The sequence below is a fragment of the Panthera leo genome, chromosome C1, assembly GCF_018350215.1.
Source record: "Panthera leo isolate Ple1 chromosome C1, P.leo_Ple1_pat1.1, whole genome shotgun sequence".
Lineage (NCBI taxonomy): Eukaryota > Metazoa > Chordata > Mammalia > Carnivora > Felidae > Panthera > Panthera leo.
This window is the reverse complement of record NC_056686.1, coordinates 576,730-598,020: the sequence shown is the minus strand read 5'-3', so window position 1 is coordinate 598,020 and position 21,291 is coordinate 576,730. Positions and strand designations below refer to the sequence as shown.

The 21,291-nt window shown below is 56.9% G+C and overlaps 1 protein-coding gene and 1 long non-coding RNA gene across 2 annotated transcripts; one reads left to right on the top strand and one right to left on the bottom strand.

Moving 5' to 3' along the window:
* Window positions 1-3,006: 3,006 nt before the first annotated feature.
* On the bottom strand, window positions 3,007-4,510 carry LOC122227279. The gene is made up of 3 exons (XR_006205953.1): window positions 4,154-4,510; window positions 3,749-3,899; window positions 3,007-3,161 (listed from the first exon to the last, which is right to left on the bottom strand). It is a non-coding gene; the product is annotated as an uncharacterized LOC122227279 (long non-coding RNA).
* An 8,405-nt stretch (window positions 4,511-12,915) lies between these two features.
* On the top strand, window positions 12,916-14,963 carry FNDC10 (fibronectin type III domain containing 10). Its single transcript, XM_042951461.1, has one exon. The coding sequence runs from the start codon at window positions 12,916-12,918 to the stop codon at window positions 13,615-13,617; it is 702 nt and encodes a 233-aa protein (XP_042807395.1). The 3' UTR covers window positions 13,618-14,963.
* The last annotated feature ends 6,328 nt before the right edge of the window (window positions 14,964-21,291 follow it).

Here is a 21,291-nt window from a genome sequence, read left to right as displayed (position 1 = left end):
GGGCCGAGGGCGCGGAGCCAAGCAGCGTGCGCCTGGACGGGAAGGGGCCGGGCTCCTCGTCCAGGTAGGCGCGGGGACCCTCGCGCCCCGGAAGCCACCGAGGACCGAGCTCGTGCGGGCCGAGCAAGGTGGGCCACTCTACCGGGGCCGGGAGGTCAGCCCTGCCGGGGCTCTGAACTTGAGGCCACGCCCCCCGCGAGGGGGCGTGACCCTCGCCGGAAGCTCGTCGACCTCGCGCCGGCCCTACGTGGCGCGGCTCCGTGCGAGGACGCGGCCCGTTGCCATGGAGACGGAGGCTGCGGCGGGCCGCGGAGGCCTCACCAGCGACTCCTTTGACTTGATTGGTTTTAAAAATCGGAATAACGCCAGTCTGAGCCGTACTCCTCGCGGAACCGAAGCCCGAGCGAAACGCGGCGGGCCCCTGCGCTTCTCCCCGGCAAGTACGTTGGGCGCTCTTAGCTTCCTGGTGACGGAAAGCCGCGTGTGTGAAGCGGCCGCTGCTAGGCTCTGACGCGGCCGTGTGACAGGTTTCCGCGGGCCCCGCCGTCCCCGCAGCTCCGCCCCGCCCGCGTGGCCGCGCGTGGCCCGGTGTCCCCGGGGCGGCAGCTGTCGGTCCGTTTTCACCACCTCTCGCCGGCTCCCGCGGCCCCCCTGGCGCAGCCTCTGCTCTGGTCTCTCTTCGTCTTTTCTCACGCCCACATGTCTTCTTTTTCAGACGTTCGGACACTTTTGCCACACGCCTGTCAATAACGTTTTCCCTCGGCTCAAGCTCCTGGATACCTCCCTCCGGTGCGCCCTGTCCCTTGTTCCGGTCCAGCCTGGTTGCTCCCCAGACCTGCTGCCCGGTCTTCCCCCCGCTAGAGCTGTTGTCCGCTGTCGTCCTTGTGCTCCCTGGGCTGCAGTTCTTGTGTCCTGGCACCGCTGCCATCTCCATCTCCCTTCTTGGTTTACTCTGTCGTTTTGCTCAAGTCGGCCCTCCGGAGCTTTCTGGAAAGGGCGCATGTCTGAAAGGTGTTTGTTCTATGCCTGGCTCTGATGGACAGTTTGGCAGAGTCTAGAATTCTAGTTTGGAAAGACTTTATCTTCAGATTTTCTGACGTCACATATTTTGCTTCCAGCTTCCAGCTTCCAGGGACACTGTTGAAAAGTCCAAAGCTATTCTGATGCCTGGTCAGTGGTCTGCTCTCTGTGGGTTCTCTCTCTGAAAGTGGTTAGGATCTTCTCCATATCCCTGGTGCTCCGAAATGCCATGGAGGTATACCGTGCTGCCTCTCCTGACTGTACTGAGCACACCGTTCTCTTCATTCTGGAGGCTCTTAGCCTTCTTCAGTCTGGGAACTTCATTGGTTTTCTTATAAGATTCTGTATTTATTCTGAGAGAGTGACAGCGGGCATGTGGGGCAGAGGCAGAGAGAGAACCCCAAGCAGGCTCTCTGCTGTCAGTGGGCAGCCCAACTCGGGGCTCGATCTCACAAACCATGAAACTGAGCAGAAATCAAGGGCCGGTTGCCTAACCGAGCTTAACCCACTGAGCCAGCCGGGTGCCAATTTGGGGAACTTTTTTTAAAAAATCCTTCTGTTTTTCTGTGTTTGCTCTCGATGGGATTTCTATTACTCAGAAAACCTAGTGTTTTTCTGGTTGATATCCTTAAATTTATCATCCATCCGTTCTGTCGATTGGTTAAGTTCTGTGATTCTGTGACTTATAATAAGAAATGTGCATTTGGTTTTCATCCTGTTTCTGGCACAGAGCTCCTAAAACCTTTGAATTTCCTAAGCGAAAAGAGTCACAAAAGGGGTATTTTGATACAACAAGCCTCTTTCAACCACACTTGAGCTTCTGTTAATAAGGTGGCTTTTGGAAAAACTCTGTTAACCTTGAAAATAAAACCATTATTTTACCTGCAAAAATGGGCTTATTTGGGATAACAGAACTGTAATTCAGGATAGGCAAGTTATGGCAAAACCACAGGCAAGTCCAGAGAACAAAGAAGAGGAGCATTATTTTATGGAGAAAGGGGAAATTAGGGGAGTTGTTTGGAAACAAAGCCCACTGGAGAGAAGCAGGGGTCCAGGGGGATGAGGTTTCTCACTGGCCAAGGGGCAGGTGTGGTGGACTTCCCGTAGGAGACGCAGTGCACATCTTTTCCTGTTGGAGCCTATAATTGATGTCCTTCCTGTTGGTTCTTCCCTTGGGGAGACACTTCTCTCTCTCTCTCTCTCTCTCTCTCTCTCTCTCGTAAACATGAGCTTTGTTTTTTTAATGTTTGTTTATTTTTGAGAGAGTGCAAGCAGGAGAGGGGCAGAGTTAGGGGGACAGAGGGTCTGAGGCAGGCCCCGCACTGACAGCAGTGAGTCCGATGCGGGGCTCCAACTCCTGAACTACGAGATTATGACCTGAGCAGAAGTCAGACACTCAACTGACTAAGCTACCCAGGTGCCCCAGGGGAGACATTTTTTCTTATAATTGACACTGAATGCTGGCTCCCCCTTCCAGCCTTTCCTTTTAGCATCCCCAGTCCACTTTAGTGAGGTTTCCCTTTATTCATTTCATGCTCCTAGGGGTGAGGGCTGGTTGCCAGGGGGACCAACCATGTGATTGGTCAGAACTCAGCCTCACCCCCTGACCTCCGGGGAGGGGAGAGGGGCCGGGGTTGGGCCCGTTCTCCAATGGCCAAGGACTCATCAGTCACGCCCCTGTTACGAAGTCTCCACACAAACCCAAAAGGACCACGTCTGGAGAGCTTCTGGTTGGTGACACGGGGAGCTGGCCTGGACGGAGCACGGACACCCCGCCCCCTTCCCCCAGCCCTGGCCCCGTGCACCTCCTCCATCCGGCTGTTCCTGAGCGATCTCCTCTTATCACAAACCAGGAATCCAGGAAGTAAAATATTTCCCTGAGTCCTGTGAGCTGCTTTAGCAAATTAATTGAACCCAAGGAGGAGGTTGTAGGAACCTTTAATTCTTAGCCAGTTGGTTAGAAACACAGGTGAGAACCTGGGCTTTCAACTGGCATCTAAAGTGTGCGCGTGCGTGGGGCGGGGTGGGGGGAGCCGTCCTGTGGGACTGAGCCGTTAGCCTGTGGGATCTGATGCTGTCTCCAGGTAGCGTCAGAAGGGAGTCAAATTGGATCTTGTCTTGGTCTTGAAGAAGTAGAAGCCCTGAAAAGGTGAGAGAGGCGTCACAGGAAGCGTGGCAGCAATGCGGTCCAGCACCAGAGAGGCCGTGAGTGACCTGGTTGCCGTGCTTCCGAAATGTCGTCTGGACCGGCCTACATGTAAATGGAAGGTGCTGAGGAAAGTAAATCCATTTGAGAAGTGAGAATATGGGGTCGAGGACGTCAGCCTTGGCAGCAACGGCCCCTGAAGCAACCGCAACGGATGCTGCTGTTCTAGCCCCGGTAAGCATCCAAACCCACCAGGCTCTATAGTGGCTCAAGCGTGGATTGACCAAAGAGAAGCTTCAGGAGAGCAAACCGCTGTGGTAGACCAGCTAGGAATGATGCCAAGGTGACAAGATTGTCCACGATGAGATCTGGTCCAAACAATTGTGGGTGTTTTCAAGGGGATTCAGAGTTTCACAGAATGTGGCAACCACAAAGAAGAACGTACCTACACGCCCCCCCCCCCCCCCCCCCCCCCCCCGCCCCGAACAGTCATCAGCACCAGGCCCAGCGGACAGTGCTCCTGGAGACAGCTGCAGTCAAGACGCGGCGGATTATTGCCCCTGACAACAGGCATGTCATTACCCAGAACAATCAGCTTTGGTGGGCCACCCGTTAATTTTGCACTGGGGCCAGTACACCAGTTGGACTGTCAGCATGGGGCTGCTTTTGGTCCCGTCGGGTAGATTTCCTCCTCCCCGTTGGCAGTCTGAACCGCCAGGATCTCTGGCCCCGCCTAGAATCGAAAACAAAGGCCATCATCATTGGGGACCAGCAGGGCTCACCTCTGACCTCCCTGTGAAGCAGGAGCCTCCACAAGTTGCCGCAGGAAGACACAGGACTCTTCCAGCTTGGATTCAAGAAGGTTGTGAAAGAGATGGAACGTGAAAGGAAGTTGGAGAAAGGAAGACGAACGAGAGTGTTCAGCAGCGTCCAGAGAGAGAAAAGAAGGCCACAGAAGAGGCTGGCAGAGGAGGTGGCTTTGTTTACCTGAGGGAAGTACGTTTGTAACGATGGGTAAGAGCAAGACGCTGAAAATGCTTCAAGCAGGGAAGCGCCACCAGAAGTCACACCCAGTTCCCAAGAAGAGCAGAGGAAACCTGAGGTGAAGGAAGAGCAGAGAGACTCAAACGAGGCCATTGACAAAAGTCCTTCTGACTGAAATTCGCCTGGGCGCCACAGATGAAATGTGTCACGGAGCCAAAGACGCACCCTGCCAGCAACGAGAGCCCCCACGAAGCTGACCCGGCCCGGGCGCTGGCTTCCCTCCGTGGGAAGGGAGACCGATGGCCAGGCCACGACAGGCGTCCGCCTGCCCGGGGAACTTCTGGTGCTGGATCCAGCAGAAACAGGAAGCTTTTTGGAGAAAAGAGAAACAGCAGCTGTTACTTAATAAACAAAGAGAAGAAAAGCAACAAACAGAAAACACGGATGAGAAGTCCATAAAGAGCCGAGTCGCCTGTCGCCCCTGGAAGCAGGAGAAGCACACCGTGATGTGGTTAAAGGAAGGGACCCCCAGTGAAACGTCATTGTTAGAATCGGGGGAAAAGGGCAGGAGAGAAACGAGGAAGGAGCACATCCCATCTCCAGCTCTTCACACCATTCCGGAAGGGGGACTCTCCAGGTAGGTGTCACACCTCTAGATGTTCTCCCCTTCAAGGAAACGAGACGTTGTAGGAGCTGATCTTCAGCTATGGAAGCTACACGTAGTAGGAGTGCAAGTAACTCCCCGAGAACCACGGTCTTGAGCAGTAGGAGCAAAGGTCGGGGAGAAGGCCAAGGGCATCATGGACCTTTCCGAGAGAGGCAGAGAGGCACTCGCTGAGGGGACAGGCGGATCGACCGGCCCGGGGGCCGAGGAGCTGATACGGGTGCAAAACTGATGACCAGGGTGGACATCCCAGTGGGAGCAGCCATAGCACCGAGACCAGCCGCCCTCCCTGTCGTGAGTGCTGGAGAAGGACGAGGCAACAAGGGCATGATGTTTCAAAGAGTCCATGAGCTTGGAGCCTGGAGCCTGCTTCAGATGGTGTGTCCCCCCCCCCCACTCTCTGCCCCTTCCCCACTCGCGCTCTGTCTCTCTTTCTCTCTCTCTCTCAAAAATAAACATTAAAAAAAATTTTTAAGAAAAGGTGCAGAGGCACCTGGATGGCTCAGTCAGTTGAGCGTTGGACTCTTGATTTCGGCTCATGTCGTGATCCCAGGGTTGTGAGACGTTGGGTGCCTCACAACAGATTGGAGCCTTCTTGAAGTTCTCTCTCTCTCTCTCTCTCTCTCTCTCTCTCTCTCTCTCTTTCTCCCCACCCCCCCCGCCTCCCTCTCTCCCTCCTTCCCTCTGTCCCTCCCCCGATTGCATGGATGCCCCCTCTCTCTCAAAAAATAGTACAATCAGACTTTAAACAGGCCATTCGTTTTCAGCTGTAATATTCTTAAAATTATTCTGGAATTTACGCTTAGTTCATTTTTGCTAATTTTGTTTTCTCTTCTGGTTGTCTGTCCCCGGTGAGCGTCCGCTGCAAGGCACAGAGCTGCGTGGTGGTGCTGGAAAAGACGCCAGAAGCTCTCACATGTTTTGTCTTTCCGACTTCATTTCTTCTGATTCTTTTTCTTGGATAATATTCTCTCATAAGTGTAATTTTTTTCTCACTTATAGAGAAATTAGAATTATCATTTCTGCAATTATAGATTCTTTTAATGTTTGTTTTTGAGAGAGAGCGAGAGCACACGAGCGGGGCTCTAACTCATGAACCCTGAGGTCGTGACCTGAGCCGAAGTCAGAGGCTTAAATGACTGAGCCACCCACACACCCCAATTACAGGTTTTTAAAGCCTATTTTTTTCTGCTGCACTCTCTTCAGTCCAGTTTCCTTTCCTCTGTGTGCTTCAGTCTCTCCACTCCATGTTGAAAACTTTCCTCAAATGTCTGATGAGCCTTCTTTCCCCGCTTCAATGTAGGAGACACCGCAGTGGGTAGGCTCGGGCTCAAACAAGCGTGTCCCCAACCTCCAAGCAAAAGTGGTTAAAACAAGACAGAGGGTGGTCGCTCCCTTTAGTGGGGGGCCGAGGGCTGGTGTCAGGGTTCCCTAATCTTCAGGGACCCCATCTTTTCCCCTTTGCTGTCCCACCGCCCTCACGGGCCACGACGGCCTCCCAGGCTGCAGCTCTCGTGCCTGCGAGCCCGCCGGAAAGGAAGAAGGGTCAGGAAGGTGAGACCTTGGAGCTGGTATCCATGGGCCAGAACTTGGCACACGCAGCTGCAAGGAAGGCTGGAAGGCAGAGTTTTTGTGGGAGACACGTTTCCAGGTAAAGCAGCGCCGGCGTGACTTAGAAATAAGGGAAGAGAGACGCCTGGGGGGCCCAGTCCATTAAGCCTCCTACTTTGGCTCGGGTCATGATCTCGCGGTTCGGTTTGTGAGTTCTGGTCCCCTCGCTCCCTGCCCCTCCCCCACTCACTCTCTCTCAAAAGTAAACATTTAAATGAAAAGAAGAGCAGAATGGATATTGGGAATGACTGGCAGTCTCCGCACTTCAGAGCTGACTGGGGGCTCTGCTTGCCTGAGCTCGCCGTCCCGAGGTCATCCAGGGTCCTGCTGGGCGAGCTGGTGAAGCCTCCACAGGCTGTAGCAGAATATCTTTTCTCTTTCTCCTGGGACTGTTCCACTTCGGCCCTTGGACAGCATGCCTGGCAGGGGGAAAGAAGCTTGGAAATCACGCCCCACAGGGTGCAGATTTCCACCTAACCTCCCTCCACAATTCAAGTCAAATCATCAACGTCGGTATTTTCTCAGGGCTCACTGCACGGCAGGCAGTGTTCTAACTGCCTTGCGTGTTTTCACACATAGTTCTTGCTCAGCCTAACAAGCTGGGTGATATCTCCAGTCCTGTTTTATAGATAAGGACGCTGAGAGTCGGGGCACCTGGGCGGCTCCGTCGGTTGAGCGTCCGACTTCAGCTCAGGTCGTGATCTCACCGTTCGGGAGTTCGAGCCCCACGTTGGGTTCTGTGCTGACAGCTCGGAGCCTGGAACCTGCTTTGGATTCTGTGTCCCTCTCTGCCCCCTGCTCATACTCTGTCTCTCTCTCTCTCTCTCTCAAAGATGAATAAAACATTAAAAATTTTTTTTAAATAAATAAATGCATGTTACAAAAAAAAGATAATTAAAAGTCATACATTGAAAAAAGAACAGGGGCACCTGGGTGGCTCAGTCAGTTAAGTGTCCAATCCTTGATTTTGGCTTGGGCTGTGATCTCACGGTTCCTTAGATCGAGCCCACGTTGGGCTTCAAGCTGACAGCGCAGAGCCTGCTTGGGATTCTCTCCCTTCTCTCTCTCTGCCCCTCCCCTGCTCACTCGAGCTCTCTCTCTCTCAAAATAAACTTTTTTTAAAAAGCAAAATACCCAGAACACTTATGAAAAACTAAATGAAGGGGGTATGAGCCCTACCAGATGATAAAGCATATTCAGATCCAAATACTTAAAACAGTGTGGAACAGAGCAGAACCCAGCACTACTGCATGGGACTCCTCTAGGGATTCCTCCCACACCATAAACCATTTAATAAATGAAGCTGATTGGAGGCTTGTGCCTTACACCAGAACCAATCCCAAGTTGATCACAATCAGGCCTGGAATAAATAAAACCAAAACAGCACAGGGGGTGGGGACAGGGAACCAAAGGAGAATCCACACTTTTTTTTTCCCCTAAAGATTGGATTTTTAAATAATTTCTGCACCTAACATGGGGCTTGAACTCACAACCCTGAGATCCAGGGTCAGATGCTTAACTGACTGAGCCACCCAGGCTCCTGAGGATCCCTTTTTAACATCAAGTTGGAAGGCTTTTCTAAATATGACCCCAAATCCAGAAATGATAAAGGGCGTTACGTTTTACCACATACACATAAAGCATTTTTGCCTGGTGGAACCGTTACAAGCAGATCCAAAAGGCCACAAACTGGGAGAGTTGTTTGAAACTTAACCTTACAGATAAAAGGCTGGGGCGACACAAATTGGGAAGATGGAGAGGAAATGGGTCAAGGACACAAAAAGGACAGAAAAAAAAATTTTAAGTGAAGGTTCCTGTAGTTTTTTAAAGTCAAGACCCCACCCCACCCCACCCAACACACACACACACACACCCGGGACACTTCCAAAAGGGGGAGGTTGCTGGGCCCCACGTCCTGGCGCCTGTGCAGTACCCCGCACGGCCGGAAGGTGGCGATACCCAGCGCTGTGCCCCCTCCCGGAGCAGGCGTGACGCGCTCGCTCGGGGTCCTGAAGCCCAGTTAGTTCCATTGCTTCCAGGGCATCTTGGCGCAGGTGCACATGGCGTCCGTTCTAGGGCTGCGTGTGCGGCAGTGTGGACGGTATCAAACCACGGAAGCAGCTTGCCATCCACAGGGCGCTGTCACGTAGCTCCTGCGTGCATCTCAAAGACATATCATCAAGGAGAGAAGGCAAGAGGAGAGAGCATTTAGTATGCTACGACTGTAAACAGGGGCCTGCACACCCTTATCTGCCGACACGCTAACCGCCTGTGGAGGGAAACACGCATTGCTGACCACGGTGGCTGGCTGGGCCGTAGGACAAGGTTCACCATACTTTTATAATGTTGTATATGTGAGTCAGGTTTTGCCACTGCAAGCAAAAAAAAAAAAAAAAAAATCAAATGATGAAATAAACCAACAATTAGGAAAGCAGAGTCCTGTTTTCAGTAACAAGGTGGGTTCCGGCACTTGAAAGCCCTCAATGAAACGATGGGAAATCTGTGCAAAATATAAACAGATGGCCACTGGAGTGTGGCACTTCAGATGGAGAAGTGCGCGTGTGCAAAAGGGCAGCCCTGAGCCGGAACTGCGGGAGCTGAACAGAGGCCTGCCGCCCTCCCTCCCTCCCTCCCGAAGGCCCAGCTGAACTTCCCCAAGTCAAGTCCCTCCTGACTCCACAGGAGGCCTGGGAAACCACGTGTTCCTGTCACAGAAGCGGTTCCCCGGTTCTTGGTCACAGCCCCAGGCTGTGGTCCCCACCTTGCCTTGCCGGCCCCTGGTGCCTCACACTGACCCCTCACCAGGAGCTCGGTCCCAGGGCTGTGTCTAGGCCCCCCAGGCACAGCTGGAGGCAAGGGACCGCGGGACCCGCTACCCACCGTGCTGCCTCTGAGGCCCCTCTGGACCCAGCCGGGGTGTGGGAGAGGGGCCCGGGCAGAGATGCTCAGATCTGCAGGGAGGAGCCGTGAGGCCGAAAGAATGACCTGGGGGTCCTAGGAAAGAGAAGGGGTCCGTGGAGGAGGAGGAGGTGAAGTCGGTGAGGTTGGCAGGGCCCGCTTAGGACCTCCAGGTCACGCATCCAGGGGACTCCGAGGTGCACAGTTAGAAAATAGGTGTGTCGATGTTTAGGCAGGAGTTTTCCTGGCTCCAGTGGCCTTGAAGTTCGGGGGACTCCTAGCCTCGGGCAAGGCTGGATCCAGAGACTCGGAGCAAAGAGTCTGTCCAGGTTGCTTGCACTTCTCAGGGGTCGGCTTCGTTCTCAGACCAGCTCTTCCCACACCTCATTAGGGCTGCAGCAGCTGGCAGTCCGTCCCCTCCAGCGGAGCAAATGCCCCTTCCGGCGCCCTTCGGCAAAGGCCTCGAGGCCAAGGGGATCATCGTCTGAGAGACCAGGCCCGGGTGCCCCGCCAGCCCGTGGGCGGGGGAGGGAGGGTGAGGACAGAGAAAGGAGGTTCCCAAAGAGAAATGAGGGGTCACTACTCCTGGAAGTCGGAAGGGGGGGCAGGTGGGCACCACCGGGGTTTCAGCTTCAGTTGGCGTCTCTCTCACTTCAGCCTGGCTGCACCCCAGTGGCCAGCCTCCGTGCGTGCAGAGCCCAGGCTCCTTCCCCTGGTTTCCCACGAGCCTGCCCAAGAAGGTGACCCCAGGCAGAAGTGGGGGCCACCTTTTCCAGCCCACCCCACCCCACCTCTGGGGGTCCTGAAAGAGATAGGTGAAAGGAAAGCTGGTGTGTGTGTGTGTGTGTGTGTGTGTGTGTGCTTTTGGCGGGGGGGGGGGGGACTTTGAGCGATGGGACACGTGGTTTGTGCACGGGAGGCAGGCGGGCTAAGCTAATGGATGTGCACGGGTCCTGCCCACGCGCCTTTTCTGCTGGCAGGGAGGCCACCGGAGCCGCACTCAGCTACCTGGGGAGGGAGCGTGCTGACCCTCGACCTCCTCCTCCCCTCCCCTTAATGGAGCAGAGATTACAACAGGCCCAGATGCTCCCACAATCCCCATTAGCCCTTATATTTCTGGGCAGGGGGCGGCTGAAGGGGGTTCTCATTGGAAGTTCTCAGGACTGGTGGATCCGGGATCACAGATGGACTGCCTCTGGGGGGCCAGAGGAAAGGGCCCCAATCCTTCCACTTTCCCCTCAGGCTGTGGCTGGTGGCAACACAGAGCCACGCCCTGGGACTGAGTGTCAGGAAGAGTACAGTAGCTATTCTGCTGGCCATTGACAGGGGCAGCCATGGAGGTGGGTGTGGAGGTTGATGTGGGGTGTAGGCTGGTTGGGGGGGTGTCCCTTGTGGTCTCTGGGGACAGTTCCTTTGCTTCCAGGGCCCAGAACTTCACATGGGAAGAAAGCCTTTCTCAAGTCTGCCCTCCCCAATCCTGCTGCATCTCAACAGAACTCACACAGGGACACGTGGGCACAGGTCTCCCCTCCCTCACTCGCTCTTTGCCCACAGCAGGCAGGATGCCCTGGACGGAGCAAATGCCCACGTGGGGGGACAGCAGAGCCTTCAGCCTCATGGCCAACCCTTCCACCCGGCCAGGAGTTGCCCTGACCAGGAAAAGCTCTGCAGTGGTGAGCCCCCAGCCTCAGAACAGGCTCAGGTCACGGGCACCAGAGTCCCCAGAGAGGCATCAGGCTGGATCTAACCAGATCTCCACCTCGCCACTTTGCAAAATGCTGAACGGCCCTCCTATTTCTGCCTGGCTCTTCTCCGTGGGGTGGACTGGCAGATTGGCTACCCGTAGGTCCTCGGGCCCAGAGATGCCACAGTAGTGGAGATTTGGGCCACTGGAGAGAACGGGGCCTCCCCTACCCCCACACTGTCTCCTGGGGCAAAGTGACTGCAGGAGCTTCAGGCTTCCATGGGAAACCTCAGCCCCAGGAGCTCGGGGTAGGGACACAGAAGTTCCTAGATCATCATCACTTTCTGCTTCCCTGTGGAAGCGCTCAAGTCCCCCACCGAGCTGGGGCAGTCCGAGCCCAGGGCCCTCCATGCCAACAAGTACCCCTCCCCAAATCTACCCACAACCCTTCCCCACGAGGTGTAGAGGCCTGGGGAGACCCTTGCAGGGTCCCAACCAGCTGGAGGGGCCTGGTGTTGGGGTCAGGGTCCTCCAGGCTGGTAATGAGGCATGCCGGGTACAGGGCTTCTGACCCTCGGCCTCAGGTTTTGGTAGAGGCCTTGAGATCTAGCGCTGCCCTAGGACTTTCTGGGATGACCAGGAATTATTAAGGCTGGGGGTGGGGTGTGGGGAGCAAGGATTCTGTGAGTGCTGCAGCCCACATAGTCCCTCCTCTCTCCCCCAGGTGAAAACAGCACGTGGGAGGTGCTACAGGGAACACAGGGTCCATGAGACAGTTGCCAGGGACTTCTTGTCACCTCCCTTCCCAGGGCAGAGTAGCCCCTCAGACAGAGACATGTCTCCTGCACCTGACGTGTTTCTGCTTCAGGTCCCTTCAGGTCAGGCGGACCCCCAGCCCTGGAGGGGTGTCCTGAGAACCGGGTCCTCTAGGCAGGGACAGCCCTGAGGGGCTGCTGTCTTGGGCTGGTCCTAAAGACAAGAGTAGGAGAAGGTATGTGTCCCTCCTTCCCCGGGGATGCGCCAGGTGAACTTGTTGGGGGCGGTTCCCTTTGCCCAGCCCTGACCCCCTCCTCAGGGCATGGGGGGAGGGGGGCTAGCCCGGGGCCATGCGTGTGAAGGGAAGAGAGAAGTAGAGGACTGATTAGAGCAGGGGATGCTCTTTGATGAGAAGCTCCATTCAAGTTTTCATCAAAGGAATCCTCTTCTCTCCGGTGCCCCTCCTGCGTGGGCGCTGCCTTGTCTCTAACCCCGTGAAGTCAAGTGTCCTCTTAGGCCCCTCCTCGTCACTGCAGGCCGACCCTTACCCTGGGTCCCCACCGCGTATCTGGGGAATGGGGCAGCCTAGGGCAGAGTAACCCGGACTCCTCAGCGTTCCACGGCGCCGCCTCCTCTCCCTGTCCGGAGGCACTGCCAAGGGCGGTCGAAGAGCGGCTCTCGGAGGCGACCACTACCCGCCCCGTCCCCCCCACCCCGGTCCCCAGAGAGCCTTCGGAGAGGCCTAGAGGGGGCGAGGAACGGGCGGAGAGCCGCTCACACGGCGACAAAAGGGACAGGCGGCGTGGACCGCGCGCGCGCGCGCGCGAGGCCCGTCGCATCTCACCCCGCCCCACGCGCGGGGCCGGGATCTCCAAGCCGCGCTGGCCACCCCCTCCCCTCGGCGATCCACCCTCCGGGGGCCGCGGGCCCGCGAGGGTTAAGGGGGGTGGGGCGTGGGGCGGCCCCGCCCCCGCCGCCACGCCGGGTCCGAGCGCGCACGGGGCGCGGGGGCGGGTCGGAGCGGGCGGCGGCGGCGGCGGCGGAGGGCGCGGCGCGCCGGGGAGCGCGGGGAGCGGCGGCGCGGCCCGCGTGACCCTCCGCCGCGCCCGTGAGCCCGCGAGCCCGCGCCCCGCCGCGCCGCCCAGCCGCAGGATGCGCGCCCCGCCGCTGCTGCTGCTGCTGGCCGCCTGCGCGCCGCCGCCCCGCGCCGCCGCCGCCGCCCCGACGCCGCCGGGCTGGGAGCCGGCGGCCGACGCGCCCTGGTGCCCCTACAAGGTGCTGCCCGAGGGCCCCGAGGCGGGCGGCGGGCGCCTGTGCTTCCGCAGCCCCGCGCGCGGCTTCCGCTGCCAGGCGCCCGGCTGCGCGGCGCACGCCTCGGCCGGCCGCTCGCTGCGCGCCAGCGTCCTGCGCAACCGCAGCGTGCTGCTGCAGTGGCGCCTGGCGCCGGCCGAGGCGCGCCGCGTGCGCGCCTTCGCGCTCAACTGCTCGTGGCGCGGCGCCTACACGCGCTTCCCGTGCGAGCGCGTGCTGCTCGGCGCCTCCTGCCGAGACTACCTGCTGCCCGACGTGCACGACGGCGTGCGCTACCGCCTGTGCCTGCAGCCGCTGCCGCTGCGCGCCGAGCCCGCCGCCGCCGCCGCCGCCGCGGCCGCCGCCCCGGAGCCCGCCGGGCCCGCCGAGTGCGTGGAGTTCGCTGCCGAGCCGGCCGGCATGCGGGAGATCGTGGTGGCCATGACGGCGGTGGGCGGCTCCATCTGCGTCATGCTGGTGGTCATCTGCCTGCTCGTGGCCTACATCACCGAGAACCTCATGCACCCGGCTTTTGGGCGCCCCGGCCTGCGCAGGCAGCCCTGAAGCTCCGGGCGGCCCACCGGGGCTCTGCCTCCTCGAGATGGGCGCCCGCTCCCCACTCGTCGCTCCTGCTCCCTCCTTAGGATCTTCACGCGGGGCCCACCGGAGACCGGTAGGGCCTTGGAGTCATCGCACGACCTTCCTAGCCCGGCCTCTGCCTCCCAGACTCCAACTCGGGACTGACCCTTGGGCCTGCGCAGGGGTGCCAGCCTCGTCCAGGGCTCTCCCTGCTTTCCAGAGGCCTTTATAGGGGCCACCAGGACATACAGCCCCTTCTAGCAAGAGCCATTGGCACCCCCGGGTCATCACCCTGCACCTCCAGCCTGTGCCAAGTTGGAAAAGGAACAGGCTGTCGTCATCGCTTGGTCACTGTGTGCTTTGCTGGCTCGACGAGGTCCCTTGGAGCCTGTCCTCTCCCCATCTCACCCCAGTGGGCTTAGATTAGCTTCGTGCCTTAGTGTCTCTGGCCCACTGCGGAAGCCAACCACCCGTCCTGTGCTGTCTGAGGGTGTCCGGTGGCCCTGGTACTGGCCGGCTTGTGTGTGCTTCCGGCCGGGGCCCCCTGGGGAACTTACCCCCCCCTTCAAGCTTCGCAGGAGCCTCAAGTGTGGGTGAGCGTTGTCCTGTGTTGTCTTCCTACTCTGGTGTCTGACACGCCGGAACCATGATGTAGCAGCAGGCAGGCCCAGCCTTTCATTGCCACGTCCAGGGGTGAGTGTCCTCTTACCTTGTGTGAAGCTGGCGGCTCTCCAGGGCTGCCCCTCATTCTCTTTTGTGGGTACTGCCTCTGTCGAGGGCTTTACGTGGTGAGTGAGGGCAAGTGGCTGGAAAGAGGGGTCTGGTCGGAAAGGACGGCGTTGTATCCAGAGGGCAGAAGAAGGGAGGCCGGCCTCGCCCAGCAGGACTTGCCTCTGTGGTCTGGGTCCCAAGCCTGGACCACAGCATGATGGACAGCACCGCCCCACCCCTTCCCTGGGTTGGCAGTCAAGAGCCAAGGACTTGGCTGGTGATGCCGCTGCCCACGGTGGATGGAAGGCCGGCCCTGCCCCTTTCTGGGAAGACGTGAACCCCCTGGCCAAGGTTGCTTCCTGAGTTGGGCACCGGGCATCCCCAGGAGGGGTAAAGCTCGCTTAGCTCTCCAGGAGCCCCTGACTGTGACCCCATCCTGGACCTGGCGCTTCTGGAGTCACTGTGGCCAACCCCTCCCCGCCCTCACCCCAGGTCCTGGCTGGTGCCCCCACAGTGCCCGCTCCCTACCTCTCTGTCTTTGCTCTGCCTGCCCTTGGCATGGCGCTGGTCAGGTGCAAGCCTGGCGTCAATGTCTAAACGTCCATCATTTTAGACCAAAACCACTGTCTTGTGTGCTTACTGGGGAGGAGGGAGGGAAGGGTGCAGGGTGAGGGGAAGAGGTGGCTTCTCCTCCCAGTTCCAGGGCACCCTGCCCTTCCAATTTGGGGCTGAGAAAGTATCTCCTGGGCCTGTGGTATTTGGGGGGGAGGTGGGTATGGCACTGTCTACACTTGGAAGTAGTCCAGCCTCACGGGTGACCCAGTTGAGCCGTGACGTGTGCGAATGCGGCTCCAGGAGGGTCCTCTCCCCAGCCTGGGCCTCCCCACGCAGCGCTAGAGCCGGGGAGAGGGGGGCCTGGGGGCCCCAAGTGGAACGAGCACTGGATCACCACCCATCCTCCCAAGAGCCCTCCCCCTCCTTGGCTGTCCTTGAGATGCTGGAGCTGGCTGTGACCCTGAAGATCAAAACCAGCTGGGGGCGGGCCAGGCTGTGAGGAGTGACTCATCCCTGTGGAGGGGGCAGGGTGCGGTGATGCGTCTGTCTAGACAGCTGGGGCAGGAGTGGGTTCTGCCTCTAGAAGCCTTCATTCTGACTTCCTGGGGGCCCTTTGCCTGCTGCGGCACCACCCCCCCCCACCGCCCCCCACCGGTCGTGTGCTTGGGCGTCTTCGACAGGGTAGAGGCGGGAGCCCTTGGCAGCTCTGGTCTGAAGAAGCCTGGCGTCTGCCCTCAGCTCCTGGGTGCAGTTGGGTTCCGGGACTGGAGCCACTGGGAGGCTTTGTGAGGCCTGCCCTCATCCCGCTCTCCCCCTTCCTCGGCGCTCCACCTGGTTTGGGGCCCCTTTGTGGGTTCCAGCTCATACCAGCCGGAGCCACAAGCAGGTCCCTTGCGCCGCTTGGCCAGGCTGGTCAGCACTGACCTGCAGCCTTCTGCTCCGTACGGTTTCACTCCAGGGGCTCCTTGAAGGACTGGAGTCCGGCTGTGGGTTTGCAGAGGCGAGCGGCCCTGCCCCGGCGCGGTCCGGTCGGCGCGGTCCGGTCGGCGCGGTCCGGTCGGCGAGCCTCGGCCTGGGGGCTGCCCCGGAGCCGGTGTCTGGGTGGAGCGCCCCTGCTTCTGAGCTCACCGTCATCCTCACGAGTGCCCCCTTCCCACCTGGCCCCACCGTCCTTCCAGGGGCGCAGGGGACACTCGGGCTCCTACCCCACCTGGCATCACCCCGTCCGCCTGAAAGACTGACCGGTGTACCGTGTCCAGGGCGCCCCCTCCCCTCCACCCCTACCATCTCCTGGAGGAGACTCCCGCTCCTGCCCCCTTCTGTCTCTCTCCCTTTCCCTCTCGTGTGGCCTCTGCTCTCCTTGCGGCCGCTCCAGTTCTGACCGGCCAGTGGGCAGACACGCCACCCTCCTGTAATCTGCACGGCTTCCCTGTGTCCTGCAGGTGGGGTCCAGATGCCTCACTTGCCGGTCGAGACTGCCAGTCTCGCGAGTGCCCGGAGATACTTAAGCTTCTGACTTTCTGACGTGGAACGTAAGTAACCGCTCTGGTCCCGAAACGCCGAAGGGCTGCCTGGCTGTCGTCCTGGCCGTGCCGTCTAACAGCCGTGCGGCCCTTCAGAGCCTTGGTTTCCTCATCCGTAAAATAGAGACCGTCACAGAACCTAATTCACAGGCTTGTTTCAAGGCTCGCCTCGCTGTCCGCGCCTGCTTGGAGCGCCCTCTGGGCCGAGACCCCCGGGGCCACGTCCCCAGCCGAACCGCACGCAAAATGTAGACACGCGGCCCTTCTTGAAACTCCCATTACGATGCCTTCTGTGTGCAAAGCAGAACTCCTCATCCCCTGCTCAGTCGCCAAAGCCGGTTCACGGCCTTTACTTCTTGCTTAGCGGGCGGGAGTGGCCCACCGTCATTCTGTGAACACGCGCTGAGTGCCCCTGGGGGCCTGGCTCTGCGGCCCCTGCAGCGACTGCACGACGCGGGACGCGGCCCGGGCAGCAGCGGCTCGCCCCGGGGCCCGGGTTCCTCGGGCGCTGGGAGGCCGTTCAGGCGTCAGGCCTCACGGGAGCCGCCAGGTTTCCTCAGCGCTGGCCCCCGTGAGGATGTCCTACTCTCGGAGGCTGCTCAGCTGGGGGCGGGGGGGGGGGGGGAGGTACACACAAGGCGGCAGACAGGATGAAAGGCGATAGAGGAAAAGTCTCTTGACGGGCACATTGTGGCGCTGGCACTTCCCTGGTCATCTCAGGATTGGAGGTCAGGGCTGGTGGATCTGGTTTTCAGGGACAGTCGGGAGCTGCCGAGGACCCCGGCTTGGGGGACCAGCAGTTTGGCCCCTTCAGCCTGGGTCTATGGAGGCCGGGGACCCTGACACCCAGAGCCTCCCCAGACTCGCCACACCTCTCTGCTGCACCCATTTCGTTCCTCACTTGTCATTTTCTGTTTAGCTTTGATAACCTAGGCAGTTAAGATTTTCATGTTTTCTGGACTCGGCTTTTTCTGCCACGCTTCCTTTATCTGTAGGGATGTCACTGTGCTTCTTGTTCTCTGCTTTTCTCGCGGTAAGTCTTCCTGGGATTCAACTGCCACTCTGTTCTGTTGGTCATGTAGGACCGAGACTGGTTTCCTCAGGCTCCTCGCTGAGTGTGGGTGGGCTGAGATAGCTTTCCTGACTTCCCGAGTGTGTTAACACTGTTCGGCACGTGGCCTCACAGAATCTGGGATCCGCCTTTTCTTTCCCCTTGTCCATTTTGGGGGGGCGGGGCACAGGGGGAGAGAGAGAATCAAGCTCCACGCTCAGCACGGAGCCAGACACCAGGCTCGATCCCATGACCCTGGGATCACGACCTGAGCCGAAACCAAGGGTCGGACGCTGAACTGACTGAGCCATCGAGGCACTGTGCCCCGTCCACTTTTATCTGGACTTTCTCATCCGTTGACCCCGGCATCTCTGTCCTGCTCAATTTGGATTCTAGTCCCACAAATTCTTCCACGCCCATTCCCTTCTTCCCTCGTTAGCAAGCACTCTCGCGTGTCCTCAGATAATCTGCTTTTTAATTTACCTCCAAGTTGTGCTGTTGATCTTTACTCTTTACCCACCTCCGCGTCTGAGATTCGTCATGTTGCAGTATGCACAGACGTCTGACGGCTTCTCTGCCGCATACGATTCCTAGTGTCCTCACCCCTCGGGAGAACACGGGTAGGTGCAATACAATCACGACGTTTCCATGCAAATCCTCAATCGTGCTCTTAAGCGGTCCTTGCCCACCCAGATACTACAAGAATACTTTCCTAGGGCGCCTGGCTGGCTCGGTCGGTATAGCATGCAACTCTTGATCTCAGGGTTGTAAGTTCAAAGGGCAAAACCCTGAAGAAGAAAGAGGACACGTAGATCTATAGCTTAGTACAGACCAGCATGCGTGAGGGAATTATGAGGCCAGCCAAAGAACCAACAAAAAGGATCAGAGGGCAAACTTCTAGAGTTCAAGCAGCGCCAGGAGCCTCTACCAACCAGCCAGAGCGCAGGCCTGCTTCCTGCGATTCAGTCACACACACACATGCTGCCTGACGTCGCTGTGCAGCTCACTGATGCGGTTTGTTTTTATCCTTTCTTTGGTTTCAATTATAGTTTCTCCTTGTATGTCTTCAATTTCACTAACTTTCTCTTCTGTAATGTCCAATCTACCATTAATTCCACCCAGTGTATTTTTCATATAGATATTTCAACACAACCCATAAAAGAACAAATTGATAAGCATAGTTTATCAAGCTTCAGAACTTTTGTCCTTCAAAAGACATTGATGAAAGGAGAAAATATTTATTTTTAAATGTTCATTTTGAGAGCGAGCACAAGCAGGGGAAGGACAGGGATAGAGAGAGAATCCTAAGCAGGTTCCGCACTGTCAGCGCAGAACCTGACTCGGGGCTCAATCCCACGAACCGTGAGATCATGACCTGAGCTGAAATCAAGAGTCAGACACGACCAGCTGAGCCACCCCAGCGCCCCGAGGGAGAAAATATTTATAAATTACATATCTGGCATATGTGTGTATATATACGTATAAACATACAGAGCTTGAAATGTAACATGATGATAAATGTATAAATGATTTAGGCACTTCACCAAAGATGTAGAGCTGGCCAACAAGCACGTTAAAATATGCTCAATTTCATTAGTCATTAAGTAGATATACATTAAGACTACATTACCATACCCTGAGATACCACCTATTAAAATGTCTAACACTAAAAAGACTGATCATATCAAGTGTTGGCAAGGTAACTCCAACACTACTGGTGGGGATGGAAAATAGCACATCCACTTTGAAAACAATCTGGCAGTTTCTTAGAAAGTTAAATATACAAACATCTGACCTAATCATCCTACTCCTAGGTATTAACCCAGGAGAAATAAAAGACTATGTCCATACAAAGGCTCACCTATGCATGTTCAAAGCAGCTTTATCTGTAATAGCTAAAAAGTGAAAACCCAAATGTCAGCAGATGGATAAAGTGTGGCCCACACACTCAATGGAGTACTGCCCCGTAATAAGAATGACCCAGGGGCGCCTGGGTGGCTCAGTCGGTTAAGCGTCCGACTTCCGCTCAGGTCACGATCTCACGGTACGTGAGTTCGAGCCCCGTGTCGGGCTCTGGGCTGATGGCTCAGAGCCTGGAGCCTGCTTCCGATTCTGTGTCTCCCTCCCTCTCTCTCTGTCCCTCCCCCATTCATGCTCTGTCTCTCTCTGTGTCAAAAATAAATAAACGTTAAAAAAAATAAAAAATAAGAATGACCCACTATTGATACATGCAACATCTCCCCTACAGGCACTCAGCAAGTGCCAATAGGGACAACAGCTCGATGTGAAGAAAAAAGCCATCTCAGCTGGAAACAGAGGTCTTAGCTCTTTAGAGCTGAGTCTGTGAATGTGGTGGGCAGAGCAGAGAGTGCTAAAAACAACGTTCAGAGTCACCAAGAACTAGTTGAATGTGGTGTTGGGAGCGCAGAATGGCCGATGGGAGGTGGGGGGAGTGGGGAGTAACGTTTCTTCAAGTTGGTGACATTTATCTGAATCTCAGTCCGTGGACTAAGACTTGAATTTGGGGGGTGGTATATGCAGAGGTATATAAGGCATGAGACAAGCAGGTGGTTGTTGTTGTTGTTGTTTAGTTGTTGGGCCACTGAGTTCTAAACAGGGAGCAGGAAGAAGGACGTAAGAGAGCTGGCTACTGTCAGACCAAGTCTTTGAATTCCGGTTAGTAGGTTCTGAGCACGCTAGGGAAGCCACTGAGGAGTTTGGTCTTTAAAATGTAAATAACTCTCGAATTTGTTGTGAATGTAAAAGAAAGTACATGTTCATCATAAAAAAACTGAATCAAAGAATTCCAAAAAATATAAAGGACATTCAAAGCACCCTTAATCCTACCACCCATAAATACCTGCCACCTCACTTTTAACATTTTGGTGTGTGTCCTTCTTATGTTCTGCATACGTTCAAGTAAGTAGACAGCAGGTGGGTAAAGTGTCCTCATTCCTCCTCATTCATCCCTCAAACCCCCAAGTTCTTTTTTTTTTTTTTATTTTTAAAAACATTTATTCATTTTTGAGAGTGAGACAGAGCATAAGCAGGGGAGGGGCAGAGAGAGAGGGAGACACAGAATCCAAAGCAGGCTCCAGGCTCTGAGCTGTCAGCACAGAGCCCGACGCGCGATTCGAACTCACGGACTGCCAGATCATGACCTGAGCCGAAGTCTGACGCTTCACCGACTGAGGCACCCAGGCGCCCCCCCCACTTTATTTTTGAGAGAGAGACAGAGAGACAGAGGGGGAGAGAAACACAGCATGAGCAGGGGAGGGGCAGAGAGAGAGGGAGACACAGAACTCGAAGCAGGCTGCAGGCTACGAGCTGTCAGCACGCAGCCCGATGCGGGACTGGAACTCACGGACTGCCAGATCATGACCTGAGCCGAAGTCAGATGCTTCACCGACTGAGCCACCCAGGCACCCCAAACCCTCAAGTTCTTCCAAGTAAATGCTTCCTTGCTGCCGTCTGCCCGGTCCTCCCTCACCCCAACTATGTCCAGCAGTCCTGAGAGTCTAGGGGCCGGGTTCTCAGCTTCTGTTCTCCCTGCAGACAGCATGAGCAAGGATAGGATACTTCAGTATCGGTGACGGTGGTCCCTGACCATCTGGCTTCTGAGTTTCACACGTCCTCTCCAACAGGAAGCCTCTCTTCCACCGTGCCTACGGTCACACCTGGCCTTTCGAATACCCAGTTCAAAAAGCCGCCACCCCCACGTCGACAGCTCCAGGCACCCCACTGCCACAGCTGTTCCACTCCAGGGGGATCTCCAAGTCAACGCAGAGTGCCCCTCCACTGTCGCCACCCTTGCATGGC

Excerpts from the sequence above, each read along its gene's own strand:
- FNDC10 (XM_042951461.1), top strand. The coding sequence starts at position 12,916 with ATGCGCGCCCCGCCGCTGCTGCTGCTGCTGGCCGCCTGCGCGCCGCCG.